The sequence below is a fragment of the Lepidothrix coronata genome, unplaced genomic scaffold (genome assembly GCF_001604755.1).
Source record: "Lepidothrix coronata isolate B3197 unplaced genomic scaffold, Lepidothrix_coronata-1.0 Scaffold213, whole genome shotgun sequence".
NCBI lineage: Eukaryota > Metazoa > Chordata > Aves > Passeriformes > Pipridae > Lepidothrix > Lepidothrix coronata.
Window position 1 is genome coordinate 1153852 of NW_016690393.1, and position 19299 is coordinate 1173150.

Sequence of the window (19299 nt, forward strand, 5' to 3'; positions counted from 1 at the left end):
GTTCGGGTGTTTCCGCCGCCGGTTCGGGCGGACTCGGCGCCCGCCGGCCTCGCTCGCTCCGGTAACGGTCGGTGCGGGTTCAAATGAGCCGCGGCCGGGCCGGGCCCCGCCGGGACTCGCTCTGAGCTGGGCCGGCACCGGGGCCGCGACCGGGACCGCCCCCGCTCGGGCTCGGCGACCAGGAGGCGGAGGCCGGGGAGAGCAGGATGACGGTGCTGCAGGAACCCGTCCAGGTACCGACCCCCGGGCGGCTCAGGCCCCAAGGCCCGGCCCGGCCCGGGTGAGGCCGCCCCGCCCGCCCGGGGCCGCTCCCGGGGGGCTCCTCGGCCGTGGGCCCGCAGGACCTCCGGCTCCTCCGCCCTCCCTCCCGCCGGGCTTCCCCTTCCAGCCTCCCGGCCCCATCCCCGCGGCCCCGGGACCGGCCGCCCCTGCCCCCCTGTCCCCCCTCGGTCCCCCCTCGGCCCCGTGGCCGGTTTGGCTCCCGGGAAAGGTCCCCCCCCTCCGCCGCAGATCCCCCGGGAGACCTGTTGATACCTCGCTCACCTTGCTGCGTTTGCTGCCGTGTCGTTTTTAAATGCTCACGGCGTGCTCGGCTCCTGCGTGTGCGAGTGAAGGACGTTCCTCTCTCCCTTCGGGTTGGTGGGAGACCTGGGGGAGAAAATAATGTAAATTCCGGTTTTCTACCACGTCTCGGTCTCGCTGCGTTTGCCCCGATGGGCTTCCTGCTCTTCCCATCCAAAAGACGTGATTCACACATTTGAGAGTTGCTGTTTCTTTCCGCAGTTGCTTTATGCCCGTTCTCTAACTCTTCGTGATCTTCGTTAATCAGTCATCTTATTCGTGTTCCCATTCTTTATTTTATTATTATTTTTAGCTTTTTAACAGGCTGTCTTGGGGTTTTTCTTTTCTAGTTACAGCAAGAGGTTCCTGGCACAGGAGTCCTGGCAGAACACGGTTGTGTTCTGTAACGAACACTGTGAGAGTTCTTGCTCTTGGCTCTTCTCCTTCTAATGAAAAGGTAGAAGGGGAAGAAAGTCTTCTGTGGAAAACCACCCTTCTGGCTTGACCCTGCCCGTGCAAGGTGGTGACAGTGAGGGCGCTGCTGTAGACGTGGGGTTTGTGCCCTCGATGCCACCACACTCTGCTCGTCCCCTCTGAGGCCAAGGGTCAGTGCAGCGCTGGAAAAGCTTTTGGCGACCTGGCCCCTCTCCTGCCCTGGTCATCCCACAGCACTGGTGTTACCCTTGGAGCTGGGCTGGGTGTTTTGCACCAGCTGGGTACTCTAGGAAAACATGGGATTACAATGGGAGAGGAAGCAGGAATGCAGTGCAGAGTGAATGACAGGAAACAATACTGAATGTTTCCGGTGCTGTGCTAATTAGGCTGACCGAGTGGAAAATATGTGCTATTCTGAGAGCTCTCTGGCAGAAAACTGGGGTCTGCTTTTCACATTTCAGCAAGGAAAAGACCTCTCTAATGCCCTTCTCCATTCTTAACCTCTTACCACCTTGGATGTTTTGATGAGGCCTTGCTATGTTGAATGTATTTTTAAAATTAAATATGTCTACTTAGATTCTGCTTTCAAATGCCACATCATTCCTTTAGCACTGGTTTTGCTGCTGTCAGCTTTGCTGCTGTCCCTTGCTTACAGCAGCACTGGTAAGTTTAGGAATTATTTGTGACTGGGTGAAGCCCGTTGTGTTTCTGAGTTCCCAGTTTAGCTGAAGTCCGTGTACTTAGTTCTGTTTTTCTAATTTTTTAAACACTAGTTCTCATTTTTGTCATTGCAGAGATTTTTCCTGTCTGTCAGTTCTCTCCCAGCCTTTCAGATGTCTACAGGGCTCAGCATTCCAGGAAAAAAATGCCCTCCTTACAGCTGTGATGTTATTTATCTATCGCAGCACGATAGATAAATAACAGAATCTATGTTTGGATGTAGCTTTATAAATCTTGGGCTGCAATTCCATGAAATTAATGTCCCAAAAGGCATCCTGGTCGCTGGTTAGATTTTTACTAACTTTTTTTTATTCTTTTAAGTTGAACAAAACGCCAGAGTTTACAGCTCTGATGTGGTCGATTTAAAACCCTTCCGCTCCAACATAAAACTTTGTATCCCGTGTGTGCTGAGGAACAGGCTGGATGCCTTCCAAATACTTCTGAAAAAAAACATCTTGGAAACAAAATGAGCACTTTGCTTGGAATTTAGCTGTTCAAGGTGATCATCTGCTGTGACTCACTGGAATGGTGCTTGAACTTGGCTGGGAACGTGCGGCACCGAGGTCTGCGTGTTCAGGGGGCAGAGTTTGGTAACTGGGAAAGGCAGCACAGCTCAGCCAGAGCTCTCCTCCCCTCTGCCCACCCTGGAGACGTCTTAAATCATGGTAGAATCTGCTTAGCATGGCAGTACAGGCTAAAAAGCTCTGAAACTCGTTTCCAAGGCTATATAACTGTCAGAAGAGAACGTCTCCTTAAGAGCTCTTTGGCTTAGAAATGAAGTGACACTTGGAAAATGGACGGGATTTTGTGGATAGAAGATGGACCTGTCTGAATGTGATTTTATTTTCTTGCTCTCCTCTCTGAGAATGCTTCACTGCAGGGCTGTGGCTGGTATGGTAGCTTTGGAATTCCCTGCTCGCTTTGCATTTGCAAAGTAATTATTTTTAAAATGAGTGTTTAGGACCTGGAGGTTCATCTGGTCTGCGAGCACGCTTGAATAAAACTTGGAAACGCTTCCAGCTTCTCTCCTGTCCACGATAGAGCTCTGAGAACAGGGCTGAGAACACTCTCCTGTTGTGGTTTAGCAATTGTTGGGTACCACTAATGCCATGTAGATGCACTGTGCCTCTGCTAGAACAAACTAAATTACTGTGCTATAAAGAGATCGATGTTCCTGTCCGAAAAGGTGCACAAGAAATCTTATTTTTTGAGGCACAGTCATAGTTTGGACATCTGTTCTCGTGGAAAATCATCACTGCATAAGTATGGCTGATTCCCTGCTGCCTTCCTTTCCCTCCTCCTGCTCTTTTAGGAGAGTATATGTGAGGATCCAGGCTTCAGCATTGATCGGCTCAGGGCACGAGGCACCTTTTGGGCTGCAAAGTGACAGTTGCTATGTAACAGGGATACTGTTCTACCAGCCACTTGTGCTTTCACTGGGACTCTGCTCAGCAACGATTGTTATTTGAGCTGGTGTGTAGTGTAACTCTCACAATGTGGCTGTGACATGGCCCCAAATCCCTTGTGTCCCCTCTTAGCCTTTGGCAGGATTGTTCCTGGCAGCTTGCTCTTGTTTGAGAAGTCAAATGACCCTGATTTCACCACTCCCACCCCCACACCTTTGTTTTGTAAGCTCGCTGAGCCTTGCAAAGGCAGGATTTTTAACCTGGAGATGACACAACTTGGCTGGATTCATCTGAATGTCACTTGTGACTTGGTAAAGGAGCTTCTGGGAGCAAAACACAAAGACCTTGGGCTGCTCTCACTTGGGTATGGCCTGAAAGATTTCAGCCCTGACCTTCTGCCTCAGTTTTTGTACTGCCCTGTCTGCTTGGAAGCCTGGGAGTGCTTCAAGGTAACAGGGAGTAATCAGTTCAGGCAGGCTCTGAGGCTGCACTTATCTAAGTGTGGAATACAACCAGAGAGAAACAATAAGGAGTTTGTGTTATAACAATCAAACTAAGAGAATTCACTTTTAAACGCTTTAAAATCCTTTCACACGAGCTTAAAAGCAGCAGTTGGCTACTTAAGTGCATTCTTGGGACCTACTGATAGGAGAAAACAGTGTCTCTGTGGAGATTTTGTGTATAATGTTTGTGTGTAGTGCTTGGGAACTCTGGTGTGTGCTGTTCATGACGGCTGTGTGGGCATCCTGTGAAGAGAATTCGCAGTTTTCACACCCTGTGTTTGTCAAGTTTGTGTTGGAAGAGGGAGCATATGGTACATGTAACTCTGTGATGTTTGGATATTTTTTTTTTTTTTTAGATGAAACCGGCGCTTGCCTTTCCCACCGGGAATTGCATCGCAGGCTGGTGTTGCTTTCATTCCGGGAGATCTCTTCTAGTTTTGGAGTGTTTGATGGGTATCAGAAGCTGATTCTGCTTGTCTTTGGTTGCTGGTGAATATTAGAGAAATCCTAGACCACAGTGCCTTGAGTTCAGATCTTGTTTGGGATCGTTAATGGCAAAACTGCTGCAAAATGGCTTTTTGCTGCTGGTGGGAATCGGCTTCAGAACTGGAGCAAAGACATCAGATGGGAAGGAACTGCTGTCCTGATCCCAACCCTCAGAGCACCAGCCTGCACACCACCCTGGTAGATGGGGAGGAAAGGCTAAAGAGATCTTAAAAGACATCATTTTTCCCATCCCATCCCGTTTCTATGGATAACAGATGACTTTTAACCTGATCTGAAGGAAGTTGGCTGAGTAGTTTGTGTGAAACCCTCTCACGCCAGCCCTGGCCTTTGGCTGGACAGCTTTTGTAGTTCAGCTGATGGTGACAGAAATGCAAGTTATTATGGCCCTGCTTTAGTGGTGCACAGTTTGTACACCTGTGTGTGTGTTTGGATTTCACTGGAGTGGTGCCATCTTTCCAGTCTGCACAAATGTTGGCTGTCACAGACTCAGGCTTGGTGTTCATGAAAAAGAAAAGAGCACCCGTAAGGAGGGAGCTGGATTTGACTAAGTGTGGGTCCATGAGCTGAATTCAGGAGTAGATTTTGTTCTATATGGCTGTATGTATCAATTTGTCCTTTTAATTTACATTGCACTCATTCTTGGGTGCTGCTTCACAGGCCTAATTAGTGGCAGTGAAGAGGTGGCTGATGAGCCAAGACCCAAATAAAACACCACACGAAAAGCAGTGGATCACGTTCATCAGGGAACACGGCTGCCTCTTCAGAGAAAATCCTTTATATATAACATTCTTAACCAACACAAGTCTTATAATGACCATCTTGGACACTGAGAAATTTCTAGTCCTGTTGGGTTTTGATTTGGCATCTCAGGAGGGGATGGTTTAATGGGATATGCTCTGGTGACCAGCTGGGGAGGTGGGTTTGCTTCTACATTTACCTAATGTGTTGGTTGGTGTAGTTTGCAGTAATTCCTGCCGAGTTTTGCACCAGGCTAAAACTCACTGTTTCTGAGGTTTTTAGAAGATTGTGTCTGGTAACTAGTGAACAACATTCTTGGATTGGTTCATGACTTCAGTGCTAATTTTGATGGGTTTTTCTTAAGTCAAAACAGCTACAACTTGACCGGCGCGTTTATCCTCCCCCCCTTTTTCTTTTTTTTTTTTTACAATTCCATAAAACCAAATTGAACTTTGCCTTTTGCCAGTAAGAGCTAATGAATTTTGCATTTTTAAATCTCCCTCTAAATCCAGGTTATTCCCTTGCCTTGCAGGCTGCTATATGGCAAGCACTTAACCACTACGCGTACCGCGATGCCGTGTTCCTGGCAGAGAGGTTGTATGCAGAAGGTAGGTATTTTACAAATATAAACGTGATGTTTTGGGGGTTTTTTTTCAATTTTAAATTTAGGATTTTTGAGCCTCTGCTCCAGCTTTGGTTTTTCTTCCTGTTCTGATAATGAAGTTTCACTTTCTGCTTGGGGAAAGCAGAATACCTCAGAATTAGGTTGGAAAATCAAATTGGGGAACATCAGCAATGTCATTTTACAGTAAAACCTCCTTAAAAAAATTAGACTTGGAGTTGTGTGTTTAAGTACAATGTTTACAGTGGTCTGTTTTCTGGTGTCAAGTGGGAGAGTGTTGCTTTTTTAAATAACCTTAAGCATTCCATGTCTTCCGAGGGCACTTGAGGATAAGGTGCAGCACACGAATTCTGCAAATTGGCTTGACATTGAAAGCTGTCTTTGCTAATAATGGTGTTCAGATACGTTGGTTGGTGTGTTGGCTGAAAGAGAGAATCTTGTGATGGTGAGAGCAACTGAGACAGTGAGAATCAGAACATATGGGACAGCTGTCTGCAGTTGAATTCCTGTTAATTGTTACTTCATTGTAGTGCTGTCGGGTCTGGGATGTCTTGGATACTGGGCAGGCAGCAGTAACACATCTCCACGTTTTCCTGGGACTTTCAAACACGTTTTTTGTTGTGTTTTAGCCCCTTTTCTTCCTTTAACCTTTCTTCCATGACCTCAGATAAGCTTTTTGATCTCCTGTACTTCTTTCTCTTTGTTATTGGTGGCCAGCTTTTCTTCTCTACTTTGAAAGGTATTGTCCCCTAATCACTATTAGGAAAAAACTCCAAACCCATATAATTAAATATAATTTCTCATGCTAAACAACCTGAGCTTATAATGTTAATTAAGCTGTATAAGCTATTTCATGCTCTGTTTTGTAATGAAATGTTTTGCTTCCCTGCCTGCCATGCTCTCAATGCACTTCTTTACAATGCAAGCACAAATCTAATTTTTTTTATTAAAAAAACCCCTCTTTTTATTCATGTCAAGGTTACAAATGAAGTCCTGGGTGTTTGATCTGGTGCTCAAATGAGAAGTGTCGTGTGGAATATTATGGAACTCGATAATCCAGTTGTGCATGAAGGGAAATAGTGTTTTAGGGGTGACAGAAATGGTAGGTTGAAGGGAATTTGCAAGGATGTAGGAACGAAGAGAATCCCCTTTTTGCAGCAGCCAAGAGGAAAAATATCTGCCTTAGTACTGACACATCTTTACAGAATAATTCTCTGCAGGAGAACTTCAAACAGCTTTTTTTCAGTGACCAGCAGTGCTGAGGGAAAGCAGCATGAACGCTGTCACTTGGTGCAAGCAATTAACTGCTCACAAAACATCTGGCTCCTGGTTAAAATAAGTAGTTACTCTGCAGAGTAGAAGCTACAGAACCTGAACACCGTAGCTCCACGTTGGCAGCAGTGATTTCACCCCGAGAAGAACTTTTAAGTCTACCTGCAATTACTGTCCTTGTGGGGACATCTGTGGCTTGGTCGTTTCCCAGAGCTCTGAGCCTGTTAAAGTAGTGGATAAAAATTGATTTAACTTGAATTTTCAAAAAGATCTTCTGGTGGTTTTAGCATAAGGCCAATAGAATGCCCTCTGTTTGGACATTCTCTGTTTCCATTGTCACTGTCTAGGTGATGACTTAAAATTTGAGTCAGTTTTCAGTGTAGCAAAGGATTTGGGCAGATTTCCCAAAGAGGTTTCTGTACAGTGCTCATATTGATTTTTCTGAAGGGGTCCCTGTAGGTGGATGGACAAACATCAAAATTGTGTCTTTTACTGCTGAATTCCATTTGCAGGATAGTGTGTTCTGACCAGTATAAAGTAATGTGGGTTTCTTAATTCTTTAGAGTTTGCAGTTGCTTGTGTTCATGGACAGCATTTGATTTAAAATATATCATTGGATGAGGGTGGTTTGAGTGGAACATGTGGGGAAGTGCAAGGTCCAAAGAATGGGCTAAGCCACCAGGGCTGTACAGAATCTGGGAGTTTACAGGAAGGATTCCAAGGGTTAGTTCTGTCCTTTGTGCTGTAATCACAAGTGAAATCAGGCAGTCTGGCCTCAATATGAAAACTGGATGCCAAGTCAAGCTCTTTGAGTAAAACATCCTCAGCTTGGGAAGAGGATTTATAGAATCACAGAATGGTTTGGGTTGGAAGGGACCTTAAAGACCTTCCATTTCCACCCCCTGCCCGGGGCAGGGACACTTCCAACTAGCCCAGGTTGCTCAGTGCCCCATCCACGTTGTAGGAGAACTTGTCCCTATCACTAATTACCAACATAAAATAAATAAAGCATCTGAATGGTGATGGTTAAGCCACGTTCCCAATCAAATAGTGAGGGTAGGCAGCAAAAAGGACAAAGTGCTGGGGAAGAGGTGACTGAGTTTACTCATTAAAATCATCACATATGCTCCACTGAGTGATGTGAAGGTAAAGCATCGAGGACTTTAGAACATGAACAGAAGTAAAATTGCAGACACAGAAAGACTACTTGAAATTGGGCTTAAAACTGGCTACTTGGGCTGGAATAGATCTTCCTTCTGAAAGCTGTTGTACTTCCTGACAGCCACTGTTGTGCCAGTGTTTGTGCACTGCTTAAACCAGTGCAAAGTGTCAGTGGGAGGTGTGCTGATACTTTGAGCCAGGTCTTGGGGTGGCCAAAAGGTCGTTAAAGCAGCTCTGGAATGGCTGCTTGGCTTGGCTTGCTGTTGTTTTTGCAGCAAGCTGGCTAATCACTTCTTTAGGTTGGGTAGCCAGAAGGATCAAAGTTCTCTTACAGCAGTAGATATTAGGGGTTGTTCTGACTATCCAGTGGCATGGAAGTTTGGGAAATGCCAATGCATAAAGAAATGCACTTCGTTTAGCAATGAATTTCTCTGATATACCCATTTTTTTTCCATCCTATCCCAGCTGGCTTTTACTCCCTGCCTCTAAATTCTTTGTAGTAACAGGATGAACAGCTAACTGATGATTTTTTTTAAAATGTATTTTACTCTTCAGTACACTCAGAAGAAGCACTGTTTTTACTGGCCACGTGTTACTACCGCTCAGGAAAGGCCTATAAAGCTTACAGGCTCCTAAAGGGACACAGCTGTACCACCCCCCAGTGCAAATACCTGCTTGCAAAATGTTGTGTGGACCTCAGCAAGTAAGTAAATCCTTTATGTTCTGTCCAGGGTTTACAAAGGCATTTGTTTTTTTAGCTTGGATTTCTCTCTGAAAGCTGTGGTGTTGCATAAACTAGAAATTCGTTGGGCCTTCAGCTCTCAGTTGAATTCATTTTGCTTTCAGATATGGACCTAACAAGCATTAACCTATATTGCAGAAGCCTCTAGAAGGTGTTGAATAACTTAGACAGGAGTTGTCAAGCTGTGTAGAGGGAGAAAACATTGATTGCAGAGATGACTCATCAAGTGTTTGCTTTGGGTTTGTGTTTCTCTGATATTTTGCCTATTTCCTGAAGTGTTTCCAGTGTGTTTCCATTAAGGATCGGCCACTTCCCTCAAACACTGAGCTTGTTCCTCTTATGCACTTACTGCTAATGGGGGTGAGGGAAGAGGTGGCAGGCAGGACTCTGTTTTTAAAAAAACCATGACAAACCAACCTGGAACCCACATCCAAGAATCCTGTATTCAACATCAGAATTAATCTTTACAGAATCACACTGTCAAGGTGTCCTGCAGGTTTTCTGTGGTCTGACAGCAAGATTTTTTTTTTACTGAAATGGCTTGAGCTTCAGACTCTGATGCCCTCAGAGTTTCTTCATAAGGGTATTTCATGTCTACATAGATTTTTCAGCTCAAATGCAGGCAACTGTCTGGCTGAGGTACAGATTTGAAAGGGTGAGGCATCAAGAAAGGCAAAAACTTTGTCCAAACTGCTTAAAATGCAGTTTGGGTTCTTTACAGAAGCTTAAATGTCTCTCTACAAAGCAGCTTGTGGTTTTGGTTTGTTGTGGTTTTTTTTTGTTTGGGTTTTTTGAGTGTCCCTCTTTCAATGTCAAAAAAAAAAAAGTTTGATTTCCTTGGGATTGGTCAGGGGATGTTTGGAGTTTCACATGCTATGATGTGATTATTCTGCAGGATTTGTGATCCTCCTCATGACATGTAGCCAAACACAGCCCTCTCCAGAGTGTGCAGGGAAAGCTCCTTAGTCTTTGCTACTCTCTTTAGTGGGCAAGTCCTTTGACATCTTTAGAGTAGCCAGGATGTCTTGACTTGTGTTTCCTTTGCCACTCCTGGAGCTGTCAGGGTACAGATTTCTTTGCACCTTCCATTGAAAGGGAAATCACGTTAATGTTCTGCTTCAAAAGGTCCCGGTGGAATAAATTCAAAGCTGATTGTTCTCTCCCTTGCTTTTACAAAATCTGCTGTGTGCACACAGTACATCAGCTCCTGTAAGATTTCTTAAACATATTCCTCAGAATTTGTTATGTTTAGCTGTCACTGCTGGTATTCTATGAGCTCATTTACCCAGCTCTGCCTGGGAGTGGTCAGTGCTGGTAGAAGCACCTTCCTACAAGTAAAATTTCAAGTGGAGGCAAGAAGAGGTGATTTGCTTGTGCAGGTGTTGGTCTCAGATGCCAGAAGATGCCCAGAAGTTGCATAAAGCCATTTTCAAACCTGAGACTGAGTGGCCCATTCCATGTGAGTGGCACCACTGACTGCACGTGGAGTAGGTGCAAACTGAGCTTTGTTCTCCTTTTGAGCCCTTCTTGCAAGAAAGCAGGGCATTAAAACCCAAAATACCTGCCACATCCCAAAACTGGATCTTAACTGAGCATGTGGGACCTTACAGATTGTATTTCTCTAAGAAACAAAGCCAAATTAAGCCTTGTCTTAGCTTGCTAGTACGTAAAGCACCTTCAAAAATCGAGTGTCTGAAAGACTTTCTTGTCCTCCATCCCAAGATCAATCACTTTTGGAAAAGTCCTGTTGTATTTTGTGTCTCTGGTTTTGGAGTGGGGTGGGATTTGGGGTTTGGTTTGTTTTTCTTCCCTCCCACTAGAGCTGTTCGGCTTCAGAGTCCTGAACCTCCCTGTTGTAGAGGAACCCATCAATTATTTAACATTCATTTGCAGGAACTTTTGGGTTGTCGTTTGAAACCTGTGAACACTGACAGTGGATTTCTGTTTTTGTTTGCAGCAGGGTGAAAACACTGGACTGCCAGTACTGTGAGCCTTGTAACCCCTTTAAACCTCTTGTTTTTTAAAAAGGCTTGCAGAAGGAGAGCAGATCTTGTCTGGTGGAGTGTTGAATAAACAGAAAAGCCATGATGACATTGTTATGGAGTTTGGTGACTCTGCATGCTTTACACTCTCCTTACTGGGACATGTCTACTGGTAAAGTTGCTTTTTCATTTTGCCCAATAAAACTTGGGGAGTTTTCACTTGGCCAAGCCCAATTTTAGTCAAACATACCTTTAGTCACCACAGGACACACCTGTCTCTGGGTTACACCGTTTTGGAGCATGATAGAGCAGTTTGTGGAATCCACCTAATTTGGGAATGCAAGAATGGTTTGTTTTTCACCCAAAGCTTCTGACTGAAAACACAAATGCCTCTTTCCCAGGTGGTTAAATATGCAATCCCAGAGTCTGCTGTTTTGGGGATTTTACCTTGGGATTTGCTCTGTGTTCTTCCCTAAGAAAGACTCTCAGGGCCTGTTTTTCAGTGTTGCCATTTAGATTTTTCTGTGTTGCACATGTGTAGCTCTAACCTTCAAATCAAAGTGCTGAGGATGCCAGGCAGAATAATTTGACAACTTTAAGCATTTTGCTTTTGCCCAGACCCAAGAAAGGTTTCAGTAAATGGGAGTGATTGAATAGGAGTTGTGGGGTGCTTGGATTCTTCTCTAGTATATCTGTTCTCAGTTATATTCAGAACTATTTCTTTGTAGCCAAATCTTTAAATGTTCAGTTCAGCCCCTAATTTAGATGCAAAAATATTATCCATAGATATTTAAAATGGCTGCAAGGCTGGCAATCAGGTTGCTGTTTGCAAAAAAGAAACAAGCTGTTGCAAAGAACAGCATTTTCCTAAAATGAAAATTCTCAAGCTATTCTAGTGCTTATGTAACTTTTTTTTTTTTTGACAACTGTGTCTAAATATGTCAAATAACTTCAAAGGAACTCAATATTTCTCTGTGGCTTGAAAAATGAGGAATGTTGCTGTGCCTCTCAACATGTTTTTTTGTTTTTCAACTCCTCTTCTGGAAAGCTCTCTTGAACAAAAGTGCTGTTCTTAAGTTTCCCCCATGAACTGTTCCATTCTTTTTTGCAGCAAGACAGACCGGCTTGCCAAAGGATCAGAATGTTACCAAAAGAGCCTTAGTTTAAATCCTTTCCTCTGGTCCCCTTTTGAATCACTATGTGAAATAGGTGAGTCTGCAGACCTGTTTTACTCCTGAGGAGGTTTTCTCTGTGTCTGGTTCTGTCAGCCTTTCCCTTCTGCCATCACCCGTGACAAGGGTTGTTCTGCTCCTTGTCCACAACCAGTCAGGGAAACGGCAGCAGAGTTCTTTGGAGAGGTTTTGTGAGCAGCAATGAACTTAAAACTCTTTGCCAGTGTTTAGGACTTTGGTATTGTTTTCTCCCATTTTCACTGTTTGTACATTTTTGGGTTTAACGATACCATGTGTTCTCCAACCTACAGACCCTTAGAAACTGTGTTTCTGAGAATAGCTTGAAAAAACGAGCCTATTCATAAATTGATTGTCAAGGGGTTTGTAGTGGAAGAACACTTCAGATTTAGTGTCAGGGGGCCCAGAGCAACCTGGTCTAGTGGAAGGTGTCCCTGCCCATGGCAGGGGGTTGGAACTGGATGATCTTTAAGGTCCTATCCAACACAGACCATTCCATGATTCTGTGAAATGTGTTAAAATACTTAGTCCCTGTCCTTGTTTCAGACTGAATATTTAGAATGTAGACTCAGGAATAACTATTTAAATCTCCTTCCGCTCTTACAGGTGAAAAGCCAGACCCTGACCAAACATTTAAATTAACATCTTTACAGAACTTCAGCAGCTGTCTGCCCAACACTTGCACAACGTTGGTGTCTAATCACAACATATCCCACAGGCAGCCCGAGAGTGTCCTCATGGAGACGCCGCAGGACACAATTGTGAGTGTTGCTGAAGTGGTTGTAAAATCACTTGCTGAAATCATTTAAAGCAGTTTTTCCAGCTTAACTGAGAAGTGTTAACGAAACCACACTGTGAGTATTTAACAGCTGCCTTCCATTCTTCAGGAGTTGAACAGAATCAACTTAGAATCCTCCAATTCAAAGTATTCCTCCTTGAACTCGGATTCTCCCGTGTCTTACATTGACTCAGCTGTGATTTCGTCAGATTCTGTCCCTCTGGGCTCAGGAACTGCCATATTGTCTAAACAGGCTCAAAATAAACCAAAAACTGGACGGAGTTTACTGGGGGGACCTGCAGCTTTGAGCCCACTAACTCCAAGGTGAGTCCTTGGGATGGACAACAATGTGCTGTTGGGAATTTGGGATTGGGAACAGGGAAGCTGCTGCACACTCAAACACACATGTTGATGGAATATTCTACATAATGCTGCAGAACTGAAACCTAAACAACTTCAATAACTGCTCTTGGTCCTAGCATTGGGCTCTTCTGGTTTTTAAACAAACAGTTGGTGGTTTGGAGAGGAATTGTTGATTCAGGATATTGCTTTATTGCCATGTTCACACTGGAAAAATCTCTAAAGGAATATAGTTCTGCTCTGGAGTAAATATATGATGAAAGGCTACCCTGAAGAGCTTTTCTTGAAGAAGAACTGTCTTGTAAAGAGCATGTTGTGTCCCATATGTCTTATTTAGGCAGCATTAAGGTACAAGCCATGGATGGTCTGTGTCTTGGGTGTTTTGCAGGCAGGCAAAGTTCTGTGTTCTTTGATTTCAGGAACAAGAATATTTTCTGTGAAAGTGTCTTTTATAAATGAGGGTTTTAAGTTATAGAGGGTTAACATAAATCAGTGAAGTAGTTCTGAAATACAAGTTGATCATCTGTGTCAGGGCAGGGTCAGGTTGGATCTCAGGGAAAGGTTCTTCCCCCAGAGGGTGGTTGGCACTGACCAGGCTCCCCAGGGCAGTGGGCACGGCCCCAAGGCTGCCAGAGCTCCAGGAGTGTTTGGACAACACTCTGAGGGACAGGGTGGGATTGTTGGGATGTCTGTGCAGGGCCAGGAGTTGGATCAGTGATTCATTGTGGGTCCTTCCCAGCTCAGGATGTTTTACGATCTGAGTCTCTGTTTAACCCCAGCTCTCCTGCTCTGACACTGACCCTTCCTCTCTGTTTTGTTCTCAGCTTTGGAATTTTGCCACTAGAAACCCCAAGCCCTGGAGATGGAACCTATTTACAGAACTACACCAACTCCTCCTCTGTAATCGATGTGCCATCCACTGGAGCACCTTCAAAGAAGGTATTTTGCATTCTGGAATAGAGTTGCTGCTCCAAGAGCTTGACATTGCAGTGCACTCTAAAGAACAGTCCATAATACAGATAAAAAACCACAGGAGCTGAGTTTTTTCCCCACCCAAAATGCACAGACGTGTCCAGGCTGCCCTGCTGGTGTTGCTGGAGTAACCTGAGGAAGTTGCTATGTTTTCTGTCACCTCCTGTCACAGAGAATTGTATAAATATTGATGCTTCTAAACAACAAAAGATTCAAACTTTTCAATGTACAGGGTGGAGCATGAAGACTTACAGTTTTAAGTTTTGTTTAATTAGTGTATTTTCAGAAGGAACTGAAGCTCCTGCTTTCTTGCAAGCAGTTCTTGAGTTCTGGTGTACAGACCAGAGTAATAAAAATCCTGCTGGTGGTCTGTGGGGAACTGAGAGAATGGTGCAGTTTCACTCAGCAAAGTCTTGTGTAGAGGAAACTAAAAACTGTCTTTTTTTCACTCAGGAAGAAAGTGCTGTAGTTGCCATAGTGATAAATGAGAGGTGGAATGCTGGTGACTGTTGAAGAACTATTTGTTCCTTTCTAAAACCTGAGGATCTTTCCCTGTGATTTTAGCAAATCTAGAAGTTGCATGGGGGGGGTGTTGGTGTTTTATAGGGGGGCAACTCTTTGAAGTAAAAACCCAGTGCAAATAACACTGTTGAATCCCTTGAAAAGTAGAATTTGAATTTCCACTTTTTTGCTCTGGACAAATCTCGGTGCCCATCTTGCTCTGCCCTTCTGAAAGGGAAATTTGGGAGCTGTGCTGAAACAGTCTGCTGGGAGAGAGTGTTCCACGTGGATCCAATTCCCAGCCTGGAGTTGCTCAGGGCCAAGCAGTTTTCCGCGGCACATTTGAAAACAGTGCATTGTGCATGTGTAGGGAGGTGAATTTCCACGAGTCTGAAAATGGAAATAGTGCAGTGCAGTTCAGAGGGCTGGAAAGTTGTGGTGGAATCCAGGGGGATTTGCTGCTGTTTTGTTGCTTTGAGTGTGACACAACAGCACCGAGGTGTAAGTTTGCTGCTCCATCCTTATCCCCTCTGCCCAAATGCCTCAGTGCTACTGCCAAAACACAGGTATTTAACACATTTTAGTACAATTCTGGGCTGTGCTTTGCCCAGTGCAAGGGATGACTGGGCCAGTGTCAGTTCTGCTCTCAGTGCTGGGCGAGGTTCGGGGGAGCTGTGGCGAACCCGTGCCTGGCTGAACCCAGGCAGTTTCCTAGGAAACACTTACGTAAGGGAATGAAACATCAGGATGAATCCAAAGGCTTCCTATCTGAGTGGGCAGGTGTGCTTGTGGCTGCCTAAACTGCCCTCTGATAACAGGAACTGGGAAGGGAAGGACAGAGCAGAGGTTGGGTAATGCATGAATCAGCGTTGCTGGTGCTTCCCTGATCCCACTTGTCCTTTTCTGGGGTCTTAAGGAACATCCCTTCCAACCAGCCATCACTCAGTTGAACGTTGGTGTCCCTGGAGTGGGCAGAAAGAGATTTTTTTTTTATTTTTTTTTTGAAGCTTTTCTTTTTAGGGGGAGAAGAATCTGTTCTGAGCCCGTCAGACACTGAATTTCTACCTGACCTCGTTCCTTGGGTCTCAGGTCCACAGTGAAGTTGTCACAGCTCCAAGTTCCCACACCTCAGCTGTGCCTGGGGAGGCATCAAAGTGCACATTTTATATCTTCAGAGAGTTAAGGCAGTGTTTTAGTGCTAACTCATGTTACCTGCTGGCAAATAAAAGGCACCAAAGTGTGTGTGTGCACAGTGTTGCTCAACTGCCTTGTAATAACTTGGCTGAAGGTGTTTATCCCTTGATTTTCTGTGCTGCATAATTCAGGTCCCTTCTTGATGAAGCAGGTTAGTTCTGTGTCTGCAGTAAAGAATTAAACTGGGAAATTCTGATTTATGCTATGGGCAGGTGTGTTAAAACAGGCTCAGGTGCTGTGCAGTGTCAGTGGGGAATGGATAGGATAATAGGATAACTCAAAAATCTTTTTCTTTCCATGGTTTATTTTTGTACAACTTTGTGCAAAGAAGGAACTTGAAATATGACATCTCTTAATTCCCTGTTATGCTGTCACAAATATTTTAGCATGCAGTTTCTTGCCACTAGGTGGAGATTTTATATATTTTAAATAATGTGCATAAAACTGATAAACTTTATTAAGTTTATCATAAACTGACAATTTAACAGGTAGAATGAGAAATACTTTTGATGGTTTCTCCTTGGGGTGGGGAGAGGTGTCAATAATAAGTGGCTTCTGGATGGAATTGTAATAAGGATAACTCAAAAATCTTTTCCTTTCCATGGGGATTTTTTGGCAACTTCCTGCAGAAAAGAAATTTTAAATATGACACCTTTTAATTCCCTTTTATTCTCGCATAAATATTTTTAACATGTAGTTTCTTGCCACTAAATGGAGATTTTATATCTTCAAAGGATGTGCATAAAGTTTGATAAACTTGGTGTTATTAACAGACAGAATGAGAAAAACCCTTGATGGTTTCTCCTTGGGATGGGGTGAACTCTTCCCCTTTATTGAAATCATTCCCTTCCTCCTCCTGGGGCAGCTATTGGTAGGCAGGAGGGGTTGGGTTTGGTGTGGCAGAGATGGAGATTCCTCAGTGGCATAATAACAAACCTGTAGAAACTCTGTGTTGTGCAGACTGTCAGCAGGATAAGCCAGGCTGGGACAAAATCTGTCTTCTCCCAGAGTGGGAACAGTCGGGAAGTCACTCCAGTTCTCGTTGCACAAACACAGAGCTCTGGTCCACAGACAAGGTAAGAAATCAAGTCCTCTTGGCTTTGCCTTCTGCTTCTGTTTTCTTGAAGGAATTTGGTGCTTTGTTTGCCCAACTTGTGTGGGGTGTTCCTGCAGAATTCCTCTGTGGGTGAGGAAGTGTGGGGTTCTTCGTTAGGTGAAATAACTCCAGTTATTTGTTGAGGTAATTTAAATGAAACAGTTGAATCTCCTGTGCAGTTACACCATTTTCATCAGTAAATAAATAGCTGGAAGGAAACTCTGCTCTTATTCTTGACGTGCAACAAGTAAATTTGGGGTTTTATCCCTTGAAATGGGAATATCTGTGCTACAGTACTTGAGCATTGCTGTTTAAAACAAATATAAAAGCTGTTATTATTTAAAAAAGGAGCAAAGGACTGTGTTTTTTTGATGTGCAATTGTTTTCTTTTTGGTTTCCAGTACAACACCTCAGGTATTGAGCCCCACAATTGCTGCTCCACCAAACTCACTGCCTCGAAGAAGCTCTCGCCTGTTTACTAGTGATAGTTCTACAACAAAGGTAACAAACCCCATCCTTTGGGAAATTTGGGGCTTCCAACCCATTCCACTGTACCAACTCTTAATTTCCAATATTTATAGCAATTTTAGCAGCTTAAGAACAGGTTTTTTAGTCATTCTTTAGTGTTACATATAATTTTACACGATTCACTCAGGTTTAGTTTGCTGAATTTAAAAGACTCTTTGATATGTAACTCTCACTCTTCTTACTTGCAGGAAAATAGCAAAAAATTAAAAATGAAGTTTCCACCTAAGATTCCAAACAGAAAAACAAAAAGTAAAACAAATAAGGGAGGAATAACTCAACCAAACTTAAATGACAGTTTGGAAATCACCAAACTGGACTCTTCCATCATTTCAGAAGGGAAAATTTCCACTGTTGCACCACAAATCCAAGCTTTTACGCTCCAGAAGGCAGCAGCAGGTCTGTTTGAACACTACTGGACTATAGTAAAATTGAATATATCTATTTTTTTTTAATGTGGAATGAAAAAATAATGTTGCTTCAGTGTTCCTTTGTTTCCTGTTTCATTTAGCCTGCAGCTCTCACCTTTGTATGATTATAAAAACTGATTTGATTCAGTGTCTTCTTAACTCACAACGTGTGAAGAAGTGTTAAAAGTGGCTAATTGTCAGCAGATATATCTTGCAAGCTTGTTCTTGTTAATTATTAAAGTATTTTCTAGTTATTGATATATAAAGTCTTATAAATTACATCTAGTATATTATTTATAATAGTACAATATCTTATACTGTTATAATTATACCAAAACATTATATTACAGAATATTAATAGAATAATATAAATTATTGTAAAGTACTAATGATTCAAGTATTATCCTTGGAAGCTCAAAGGAGTTGCTCATAACCCAGCCATCTTCCCTCAAAGTGGGGTTTATGTGGTCTGTTCTCCCTTCATATTTCCCATTTGTTTAAAAACAAGTTCTTTATTGAGACTGTGAGAAAAATCTTAGACAAACTGCTGAATTCCTCCCTTTGGGCTCAGCAGTGTTTCCAGGCAGCAGGAAGATGTATCCATGGCTACCACGTGGCAACTGTGCTCAGACCCAGTGAAATGCTTGAAAAGCTGCTGGAAATGCAGAATTCCACTTGCCCTGAGCTCCAGAGTTCCTTAGGAACTCGTTACCATCCGACTTCCCTCGCAGAGGTTGATGTTCAGAATATCATGTCTAAGGCTGTGTTTGGAAGGAGATTTTTCACAGGCAAATCCCAGAGCCACAACAGAGAGCTTTTGGGATGAGCAGCTTCAGGGAAATAAATCTCAGCTGTTCTTCCTTTCCTTTGCCACTCCTTACTTACTGTGTTTTTCTCCCAGAAGGTTTGATGAGCCTTCTCCGGGACATGGGGAAGGGTTATTTGGCCTTGTGTTCCTACAACTGCAAGGAAGCGATAAATATCCTGAGCCACCTGCCCTCCCACCACTACTACACAGGCTGGGTGCTGTGCCAAATTGGGAGAGCCTACTTTGAGCTGGCAGAGTACATGCAGGTAGGACCTGGGGGGGTTGCTTTTCCTCTTTCCACTTTCCTTTGGCAGTTTTTTGCCTGAAACCTGTGGAATTCCCACAAAATCCATGCGAAGTTTGCAGTTGTGATAAGTGTGGAAATATGAAGGTTATAGATGGAGTGGGTTTAGATGTTGAATCTGCATCAGTAGAGCTTCATCACTGAGCTTTCCTGAAGGTTTCTTTTCATATTATTTGCTCTTGCACCCAACTGTTGGGGTCTCCTCCTTGTCTCTCCCCATCAGCTGTGCTGATGGAACTGGTTGTACAGTGGTGGAAATCAGAAACAATCTGAGCCCTAAACCAAAAACCTCCTCTGTGTTTTAGTTCATTCAGATCACATCAGTGACCCAGTTTCCCTTTCAGCCTCAGCACATTGGCACAGCTGAGGTGGTGGCAAACTGCTTCCAAAACAGAAGTGAGCAGTTCAGGGTAACCCCACAGATTAACTCTCCTTGGCTCTGCTGTTCCTGGCAGCTGATGTGCCCCATTTTTTTTTTCAAATTTTTGAAACACTTTTTGGCAGAATGTGTG

General features: G+C 43.8%; 1 protein-coding gene across 6 annotated transcripts in view; it reads left to right on the forward strand.

Annotated features, from left to right (window-relative positions):
- Positions 1–95: 95 nt before the first annotated feature.
- Positions 96–19299, forward strand: part of CDC27 (cell division cycle 27) — a 31438-nt gene continuing 12234 nt past the window's right edge. For 2 of the 6 annotated variants that reach the window (XR_001877754.1, XM_017833324.1), the window contains exons 1-12: positions 96–233; positions 5403–5478; positions 8481–8628; positions 10696–10821; positions 11761–11858; positions 12446–12600; positions 12727–12941; positions 13802–13916; positions 16587–16720; positions 17142–17241; positions 17457–17664; positions 18577–18749. Coding sequence is in view for 5 of the 6 variants with exons in the window: in XM_017833324.1 (XP_017688813.1) it covers positions 207–233; positions 5403–5478; positions 8481–8628; positions 10696–10821; positions 11761–11858; positions 12446–12600; positions 12727–12941; positions 13802–13916; positions 16587–16720; positions 17142–17241; positions 17457–17664; positions 18577–18749 (1575 nt within the window). In the remaining variant the exon portion in view is untranslated. Of the gene's footprint in view, positions 234–5402; positions 5479–8480; positions 8629–10624; positions 10822–11760; positions 11859–12445; positions 12601–12726; positions 12942–13801; positions 13917–16586; positions 16721–17141; positions 17242–17456; positions 17665–18576; positions 18750–19299 lie in introns of those variants that run through there. The other 4 variants (XM_017833325.1, XM_017833326.1, XM_017833327.1 and 1 more) reach the window with 4 other exon arrangements.